This window comes from Papaver somniferum, chromosome 3 (genome assembly GCF_003573695.1).
Source record: "Papaver somniferum cultivar HN1 chromosome 3, ASM357369v1, whole genome shotgun sequence".
Taxonomy (NCBI): domain Eukaryota; kingdom Viridiplantae; phylum Streptophyta; class Magnoliopsida; order Ranunculales; family Papaveraceae; genus Papaver; species Papaver somniferum.
This window is the reverse complement of record NC_039360.1, coordinates 180,656,425-180,666,037: the sequence shown is the minus strand read 5'-3', so window position 1 is coordinate 180,666,037 and position 9,613 is coordinate 180,656,425. Positions and strand designations below refer to the sequence as shown.

Below are 9,613 nucleotides of genomic sequence, written 5' to 3'. Positions count from 1 at the left end.
CCTGTTTAATATCAATCCTATTTATCTTCATTCTATTTTTAACCAAAAACTATTTTTGGATGTAAATTTAAGACTAGGTAGAGCATGCCCGTTCCGTTCAAAAAAAAATTGATTCGAAGAAAAAGCGTTAGATAATTCCATCAGGATGGAATAGTCTCCAAGTGGTGCAAACTGGAGCATGTACAGAGAACCGACACGGATGTCACTATTGGCTGTAGAAGCATTTGGCATGCTCTGATTTTCTCCCTTGTCACCACCAAAATTTGCACTCCTGGTAATGACAAGAGTTTGATTCTCTAGTAGTACTACAAAATTTAGGAATATCAAATTGTTGTTGAACTGTGATGGATTCTTAGTAAATGCAGCTGAATTTGGGTTAAGAGATAACTATAGATTACTCAGACATTCCATGTGCACAAATCTGCATTGGACCCATGGCATACATAATCGTTCTGCTTCAGTGCACCAAGTAAAGTACAGTACACAAAATAAAATACTCATAGAGTATTAGCCGTAGTTGTAATGACTGCAACTTTCATAGTTGCTTCTAGCAATAAAATCAAACAAGAAATTAAAAAAAGATACAAGCATTGAGTTACAAGGAGGAAGTACTAGATAAGAAACTTTATTGAACCAATCAGTTCATGCACAAGCATAGATAGACTAACTGCTAATGAACCAAATAAAAACTGAAACATGATCAAAGTACCCTAGGAACCAAACGAAAATTAAAGCATGAAAAAAGCAAACTAAACACTAATTACCTACTACTGCAGACCGAGTTTACTGATTGAGGTGATTGAGGTAGTTTCGAACACTATCTATTAATGCGGCATCACACTCAAGTTGAATGGGTAGATTACCATTTCTCGCCAATCTGTCTTTCGCCATTTGCGGCACCTTATAATTATTTCCTCCCAACTGTTTCATACTTTCTATCATGCAACCTTAAAACGTCAGGAAAACGTAATTAAGGTTTTCAGAAGATAAATTTTCAAAAGACTCTTGCACAACTTGAACTAATTCATCAATTGTGCTGGGCGCATACCGATACTGTAGTGATTGAATTGCCCGAAAATAACCAAGATCTAAAACATTAAAATCTGGACTGTTTGGTGGTTGGAAGACAAGCGGATATCGAATCCATCTTTGGAAGCATCTTCAAGAAACTCTTGATCATTTGGGTTTATGTGTGGTCTGGCATTGTCCTGTTGAATAAATATAGGCTCCATGTTGCTACTGCGTGGCCATTTGCTTCGGATTGCTGGAAAAACCTTGTTAATCAGACACGAACAAATGACATCTTTGGTAACAGACAAAATTGCTTTTGTTTCCATAGTACCAGCAGTACGATTCTTACTATTGCGTTGTGCAGACTCTTGGAAAGTGAAAGAAAAAATTCCTATCTTTCCAGAAAATTCTTCATTGTTAGCAGAATCATACCTAGGACGAGCAACCACTGCTAAAAACATGACCTTGGTAATAAAACGTTTACTCTTACAACTGCGCAAAGGTTCATCTTCTTTTGGGAGAAGATAATACTTTTGCGACTCCTTGGTCATATAGAACCACTTTTCATCAATATGAACGTAATTATACATGCTTTTGAAAATAGGTTTATTAGCAAAACAATAATCTTCGAGCATTGATAGAGAAAATAGAACCCTTGCCTTTTTATTGTCATCGATTAACGCTGGCTTCAAGGCTTTTGAGTGTGGTCGTATGGCACCTTCTTTGATTCTTTTATGAATCGTTGACTTAGACATATTCGCCGCACTTTCCATTACTCGAATGTTTGTGCGCAGTCGTAAAGGTATCGAAGATATCACGGTTGGATCAATTTCAATTCGTTTACGGCCAGCTCGTCCAGTTAGGCTATGAGATACATCAACCAAAGAGCCATTGGTCATTCCAGATTTTGCTTGTTGCCAGATTCTACGGATAGTTCTTGTGCTTACAGAAAACTTAGCAGCAATCTCAACTCCTGAACCGTGCTTGATTTTTCCATTGGCACTTTATTTGAGAAGCGTCTCATAAATGGCTTGTCGTTGAGTGTTGGAAAGATTTTTTTTCTTTGGGGATTCCATTATCCAGTCCTTAGCTGAATCTGATATTGAAGGTATGAAGATTATAAGGAGATTGAGAGAGATTTGTACTAGTTAGGAAGGGTTTGACTGATTTGTGGTGACCCACACAGGTATATAAACAATGGAGAGGATCAAAGGAATTCAAAGGAAAATTTTAAGTTTCCATGGTGAGCATATACACAGAAGAGGAAATAATCTATGAATGCAATTTTGAAGTGAATTTCAATTCCAAAATTTTAGAGTTCCCTCCAAAACTTCAGTTCTAAAATTTTACTCGTTTTGATTTTGATTCGGTAACTTTACCGTAATGTTGTGAGCGGGAAGATTTTGATGGATTAGGGATGGTTAACAGGGATATATATACATAAGAGAGGATCAAAAAAATTTATGACAAATCTAAAATTTCATGGTAAGCGTATATACGAAAAGGAAATAAACTAGATATTCACTTTTCAATCTGTTTTCCCTCTCGAATGAATTTTTTTGTTTTCCCTCTAAACTCGCCAGTGGTTTGTTCTCTCAAGTGTCACGGCGGGAAACTAAAATCAGTTGGAGGGAAATTTTTTTAACAATTCGTCTTATAATCAATGCATACAAATTTTTATTTTTATCTTCTTTTATAACATTTCCAAACATGTATTTTTCTTACATGCGTCATATATTTATTTAATAGGGGTAGTTTTGTATATTCCTTCGGTCTCCTTAATATATTGACTTAGTCAAAGCGGACTAAAATTTTAGGACGGAGGGAGTAATTAATACTTACTTTAGAATTGCCATGTCAACAAATCATCCCACAAAAATCAAAATAAAAAAACTGCTTCGAATATCGAGAATGCCGTGACCATGGGTCCGAGATTTTCCACATCGAAGGAGGCATGCGTTTGGTCCAAATCAAATCAAAAGAAAAATCCCAAACCAAACCAGAAAAACGAACAAAAGCAAAAAAAGAGAGGGAAGATGGATATTACGTGGCAATCAATAATTGGATAAACCAGCATCTCCATTACTCTGATTGGCTAGTTTCTTCAAAATACACGTCTAGAGTTTAACAAAAGTCATTCTTTATTTGACGCTCGTTTCCAAGTCTCTCGAGACAGAACTCAAAACTCAAACCGAAGAAGAACAAAAATCAAATCGAGCAGTCGAATCACCAATCTTAGATCAAGAATACGAATATCTCGATCAGATCTGGAATAAAACCTTAGATATCTTCGAAGGAGAGAAATCAAATCTGAAATCTCTCCCAGCGATGGCGAATCGTAGATCGTCGTCATTGTTGTATTTTCTGTGTATTTTGTGTTATGCAGTTTGTTCACTTGCAGGGTAAGTACTGCTAAGATTTTGATTTTTGATCCTTTTCGTTTTTATGGTTTTTTCTTTTTTTATTAATTGAGTGAGAAATATGTTGTTTGTGCAGGAAAAGCTATTACGATATATTACAAGTATCCAAAGGAGCTACTGATGATCAAATTAAAAGAGCATATAGAAAATTAGCTTTGAAATATCATCCTGATAAGAATCAAGGAAATGAAGAAGCTAATAAAAAATTTGCTGAGATTAATAATGGTATTGATTTCTATTTCTCAGTAACTAAATAAACTTTTGTACTTCGTTCGATTACAAAAACAGTTTGTAATTTCAGTTTCTTCTTTGTTTTGAGTTATTGATAGTATATGAAGTGTTATCGGATCGTGAGAAGAGAAGTATTTACGATAGGTATGGTGAAGAAGGACTTAAACAACAGGCTGGTAATGGTGGTAGAGGTGGTGGGATGAATATGCAAGATATCTTTAGCTCGTAAGTGGATTCGTGCAGCTTTTGAATTGATATTTGATATGTTAGGAATTGGTTACTACTTGAATATAACTTAGTTTGGGGATAAGGTCAATGAATATGAGTATGAAATGAGAACATATTGCATCGCCTGTGCATTGCATACTAATGTACTCCGTTCATTAGTGTGAAACGGGTGGTACAGTGTTAACTGATAACATTAGATGATCTTACTTTGCTGAATTTTCATATTTTTTATGGAATTAGTTGTAGTTGTTTTTATTTTGCTTATCTTGAGTGCCACCAACACATGTTGAATTTGATTAACTAACCCCTTGCACAGCATTTTCTTTATTCTTCGGTTGGTTTTTAATTTTATTAGTTTTGAGGTTCCTGTGCAATTTTGGGGACTGAATCAGTGATGTTTGTTATTGACTGGAAACACTTTTCTGATTATTTATGCTGACAAGATTTTTTATTGATTAGCTTCTTTGGTGGTGGTGGTCAAGAAGAAGAGGAAGATAAGGTTTTGAAAGGAGATGATGTCATTGTTGATCTAGATGCCAATTTAGAAGATTTATATATGGGAGGTACATTGAAGGTATGCTTGTTGAACTGGACGGAGAATACAAGACAAGTGTTCATTTGGAATTTCAATAATAACAAAGCCTCTTATGAGTTGATTGTTCTCATGTTTAATCTCCCCATATGGTTTATCTATCCAGGTTTGGAGAGAGAAAAATATTTTGAAGCCGGCTCCCGGAAAGAGGCGATGTAACTGCCGAAATGAGGTGTATCACAAGCAAATTGGCCCTGGAATGTTCCAGCAGATGACAGAACAGGTGCATAATTCACGTGCCCATCATTATTGTAAAAATTGTTTAATTGTTGATGCTGCATGCTCTACTTGGCCACATTATTAGTTAAGTTTCTTCTATGCATAGGTTTAAATAGCTTAACGAAGTGCCAAATGTTGTATCGGACGTGTTCTCTAAATTTCATTATTGACCATCTCTTTCCCTTTTTGATGATGCTAACTGATGTCTGATTATATATTTGTTTGCCCTTCCTCTTCAGGTCTGTGAGCAATGTGCGAACGTAAAGTATGAAAGGGAGGGGTATTTTGTTACTGTTGATATTGAAAAAGGCATGGAGGATGGGCATGTAAGTTTTATCTACTAATTCAGCTCTTGCTTTTGCCAGCGTCCAGATGCTTCACTATATGTTTGATTTCTTTCACTATTCTGATAACTTTGTACACAAACTCTATCCTGGATTTCTAATGCATTCTTGAGTAGCCAAGTAACTTGTGGGTGATTTTAAACATACTTCTTGTTCAACAACATCTTAGCTCCTTAATGCTTCTTAGTTTTTGTGTCTAACATTAGAACTCAATGAAATGGATGTAGCAGTGGCTTGATGGTAACGTTCTACTGTATTCGTCCACATATTTTGTCTAGTATATATTCGGAATCAGTCATATACCTGTATTCGATCTAACTCTTGTTATTTACTAAATTTTTTTGGTGTTCTACTACGAATTTATACTTCTGTAAACATCCAATGTTTCATAGCAGATAAGATTTTGCTTCTGGTACTAGAAAAGTGCCCATTTTGTGTCTATAAGCTTATGCTGTTTGAGTGTTTTATAGGAATTGGTATTCTATGAGGATGGTGAGCCCATAATAGACGGAGAAGCCGGAGATTTGAAGGTATGTTCTGTCACTTCTTCAGCTTCATGATACACAACCTATTTAATTTATTGACTGCCGATTTCCTTGTTCTGCAGTTTCGAATAAAAACTGCACCTCATGATCGTTTCAGAAGGGAAGGAAATAACCTGCACACAACTGTTACCATAACCCTGGTATTTTTTTCTATTTATTGTACCGTCGTTCATCGTTTGTTTTTTTTACAAGCCTGTGTGGTGATTTTTAGTGTACTTGTTAATTTGTTTCGTCTTCTCTCAGGTCCAAGCTCTTGCAGGCTTTGAAAAGACGGTCAAACATCTTGATGACCATTTAGTGGATATCAGCTCAAAGGTAAAAAGACAAGCTCTTTCTCCTCTGTTGGCAGATGTTTTTTTCTTACATTATTCTCATTCCTTAATACCCTCTGGTGTGCTCGTGTTATGACAATCAGGGAGTTACTAAACCCAAGGAGGTAAAGAAGTTCAAAGGAGAAGGGATGCCTGTTCATTTTAGCACAAAGAAAGGAGATTTATTTGTTACCTTCGAAGTTATATTCCCTACTTCACTAACAGAAGATCAGAAGACCAAGATCAAGGATATTCTCGGTTAGATATACAAGATGGTCAAGTCTTTTTCCATTCTTCGCCATATTTGGGTCAAAGATGTGTTCATTGTACCATGATGAGATCGAACTTAAATGTAGGATAGTCTAAGAAGGGATTTCCTTCCTACAAGAAGAAAGTCCATTTAGAAGGGATGTGAATGTCCATTTTGTAACTCTCTCGATATTTGGTCTCATATGATAATACAAAGTTTCTTAGTTTGTTCTTCAAGTCTGAGAATCTCAAGTAAAAATAACCAACTCTCTCAATATTTTTGTCTCACATGATAATATACAGTTTCTTACTTTGTTCATGTCAGAGAATCTCAAGTAAAAATAACAAGATTGTAGTGTTGTTTTGGTTATAGTATACTTTTAGTTGCATCCATCCCCGTTTTGCTTATATCACAGAGAGAGAAGTTGCCTTCGCGAGTTCTTTGGTTAAATCTATCCCAACTCCAAAGATCACATTAGCAAACCTCCTTTGAGATCACATTAGCAAACCTCCTTTGGTTATATCTATCCTAACTCCAAAGATCACATTAGCAAACCTCCAAAATAATGAAGTATTCAAAGAGGTTTTATGAAGCAAAATAGCAAACCTCCTTTGGTTAGATCTATCCTAACTCCAAAGATCACATTAGCAAACCTCCAAAATAATGAAGTATTCATAGAGGTTTTATGAAGCAAAAAAAAAAGTAAAAGCAAAAAAAAAAAGTAAAAGGAAGGGGTGTTCCGGGAATCGAACTCGGGACCTCTCGCACCCGAAGCGAGAATCATACCACTAGACCAAACACCCGTGTTGTCTGACAGACTAAACACTTATTTAATTATTACAAATATTGTCAGCTTCACCAGCCTAAAACACACACCCTAATTTCCCTAATCGTCCTGGTTTTTGCAAACCCCATCAACAGCACTTGAGCGAAATTCCAAAGCAAATTCAAAATTCAGAGACTAGCATCAATCCGTACTTTTCTATTGCTCTTCCATTCTCACCATGTCCCAGAGCGTACGCCTTACCTCCATCTACTTGTTCAGCTTCAAATTGTTCTTGTTTTTGTTGAATGAATGATTTGATTAGTATTTACACAAAATATGCAGGTGGCTGGAGTTGATAATACATTCAGAAAGAAATTTGATCGGGAAGAGTATGAAGAACGAGCTCGCGAACGAGAAAGACAGGTTCGAAGCATTCTTACTTCTTTTCTTTTCTAGGGTTTCTTTTTCCTCTTCTTCTCCTTAATTCATAATTTCTACATTGTTTGTTGACTAGGAGGAGGAGGATAGTCGGAAATCTAAATGTAAGTATTTCTGCAGTCTGTGAATTTTACCTTTCATTTGGAAAATATTAAGCTAATTTTGTTGGTACGCTGGGTTTGTAGTTAAAGGACCTCCGGTGCAAAGACAACCATTGAAACGCAGAGATTATGAAGTCGATCTCGACTCTAGATTGGGGAAAACTCAGGTAAGGTTCATTACTTCCTTAGTGCCTAATCTTGGGTATACTGTTGTTTGTGAAGGTGTTAATTGGGTTGTTTAAAATTATGTCATTCTATCAGTTAGCCGCGGTATGTGCTTCAGTGTTTGTTCAAAAATGAATTTGTGTGGCCATTGACAATTATACTTGACGAGAATTAAGACCACATCACTTTTCTTTGTCAATGGCTAATTGGATATGATAGACTTTTTAACATCCCAAGAAAAATTAGATGTCAGTTGAGTTGTTTAGAGTTATGCCATTTGGATTAGTAGTAGTATGTGATTCAGTCCAGTGTTTGCTGAATGATAAAATTGCGGAACTTTTGATTGGTATAGTCTAAGAGATTTGATTACACATCCTTTGTGTTCTGTTGATTACTCTAGTTTAGCTCTTTGTTTCTAGTTCATGACTCGAGACCTTTTATTATTGTTTTGCAGGTGGTTACTCCAATAGCACCTCTAAGTCAGCAGGTACATTCTATTCCATATTTTTGTGTAGAACTAACATTCGCTTTAGATTGCTTCCTTTCTTAGTTTTAGCAGAGCATTCACTTCCCATATGTCTGTTATAGATTACTAGAAGCTCTTGAAGTTTCAAATTTATATTACCAAACTTATATTACCATATAATGAAAAATGGATCATTATCTGGGGTGCACCCTTGTTATCAGGACTGATCGACACATTCTTTGAGATCAAACTTAAAAGTGGCTCGTACTTCTCATTTTTCAATTGCTTGATATAGTGGGCCAAAAACAGGCAACTGCATAATATATAGACCTTCTTCTGAATGGTTATGACTAGAATCATACAGTTTAAGTAGTTTGACTCGAGTTGTGTGTTGGTTTAGTTACGCAATAATATATGTTGCGACGCATTTACCTTAGAATTTGATGCTACATTTTCTTCTGTGTATACTATCGAAGGCAAGGCTGATGGTATTGTGGATGAGAAATTATCATGTCAACCCAGGGAGGGCATGACATTGACTTCCTTTGCTAGCACAGTTGGTGCTATATGGTGTGGATAAAACATAAAATCCCCTCTAGTATAGCATTTCGCTAAACTTTCAAAACATCTTCCTTACAAATCCTTTCTATTTTAAATAGCTGGTTTTGCAAAATCTCTAGTTGGGATAGTTTACTTCCTATGTTCATGTCATTTCTTTTCAAAAAAAACCATTGCCTATTTGTTTTTCAGGCTGGATACTTCTGCTCAGTTTGTAAATGTGTTGTAAAAGATTCCGCGAATTACTTGGACCACATAAATGGGAAAAAGCGTAAGCGTGTTTCCTTTTTCATGTTCATGCTTCAACTATGATGATCTGTTCTTTTGATATTATTTAACTATTCATCTTGCTTTTAGATCAAAGAGCTCTGGGTATGTCAATGCGAGTAGAAAGGGCATCTCTTCAACAGGTACATACACTTCCCTTTTACCTACAAAAATATATCCAAATTCTGGCCGTTGAGGGAAACTGCCTTCCTACCAAAGAATATATTATATGCAGTAACAGGGAACCCGCTTTCATGGTTGAACAGGTTCAAGAAAGGTTCGAAGCTCTGAAGAAACGTAAAGTTGAAGGAGTCTTTACAGAGCAAGGTAAAGATTGATTATGTACATTATGGTGTATTATTCGTGTTGTCGTGTGCGTTTACTCTATATTCAATCTTGAAGCCTGAATTCTTTTGTTTGTCAACTAGATAAAATGTTGTCAACCATGTAATCCTAGGGTGTTTTGATCTCAAATACCCGTTGAATGAGCAATAATAATTCTTTTATATGCTGGGATTTATCTTGGTTTTGCAGACCTAGATGAGCGGATCCTTAAGCAGCAACAAGAAGAGGAAGAGCGCAAGCGCCAGCGGCGAGAAAAAAAAAAAGAGAAGAAGGCAAGTAACAAAGGCACTTTTGTAATCTTAGTATATTGACTTGTAACACGTACAAGTATATAATAAGGCCTTCTTAGGCGCCCC

The 9,613-nt window shown here is 36.0% G+C and overlaps 3 protein-coding genes and 1 non-coding gene across 4 annotated transcripts in view; 2 read left to right on the top strand and 2 right to left on the bottom strand.

The window, feature by feature from the left end:
• Nucleotides 1-1,088: 1,088 nt before the first annotated feature.
• Nucleotides 1,089-1,910, bottom strand: LOC113360395. The gene has a single exon (XM_026603907.1). The coding sequence runs from the start codon at nucleotides 1,908-1,910 to the stop codon at nucleotides 1,089-1,091; it is 822 nt and encodes a 273-aa protein (XP_026459692.1).
• A 1,151-nt stretch (nucleotides 1,911-3,061) lies between these two features.
• Nucleotides 3,062-6,425, top strand: LOC113358186 (dnaJ protein ERDJ3B-like). Its single transcript, XM_026601718.1, has 10 exons — nucleotides 3,062-3,413; nucleotides 3,508-3,656; nucleotides 3,761-3,887; nucleotides 4,350-4,464; nucleotides 4,589-4,705; nucleotides 4,941-5,027; nucleotides 5,516-5,575; nucleotides 5,653-5,730; nucleotides 5,834-5,905; nucleotides 6,006-6,425. Exons 1-10 carry the CDS (start codon nucleotides 3,340-3,342, stop codon nucleotides 6,162-6,164), a joined length of 1,038 nt encoding a protein of 345 aa, XP_026457503.1. The 5' UTR covers nucleotides 3,062-3,339; the 3' UTR covers nucleotides 6,165-6,425.
• A 457-nt stretch (nucleotides 6,426-6,882) lies between these two features.
• On the bottom strand, nucleotides 6,883-6,954 carry TRNAP-CGG. The gene has a single exon. It is a non-coding gene; the product is annotated as a tRNA-Pro (tRNA).
• Nucleotides 6,955-7,020: 66 nt separating this feature from the next.
• The window catches only part of LOC113361939 (zinc finger matrin-type protein 2-like), a 3,268-nt gene continuing 675 nt past the window's right edge, over nucleotides 7,021-9,613 (top strand). Inside the window, exons 1-9 of the mRNA XM_026605009.1 lie at nucleotides 7,021-7,167; nucleotides 7,260-7,340; nucleotides 7,432-7,459; nucleotides 7,541-7,623; nucleotides 8,076-8,108; nucleotides 8,838-8,916; nucleotides 9,003-9,055; nucleotides 9,179-9,239; nucleotides 9,447-9,529. Coding sequence (XP_026460794.1) covers nucleotides 7,156-7,167; nucleotides 7,260-7,340; nucleotides 7,432-7,459; nucleotides 7,541-7,623; nucleotides 8,076-8,108; nucleotides 8,838-8,916; nucleotides 9,003-9,055; nucleotides 9,179-9,239; nucleotides 9,447-9,529 — 513 coding nt within the window. The 5' untranslated portion in view covers nucleotides 7,021-7,155. The remainder of the gene's footprint in view (nucleotides 7,168-7,259; nucleotides 7,341-7,431; nucleotides 7,460-7,540; nucleotides 7,624-8,075; nucleotides 8,109-8,837; nucleotides 8,917-9,002; nucleotides 9,056-9,178; nucleotides 9,240-9,446; nucleotides 9,530-9,613) is intronic.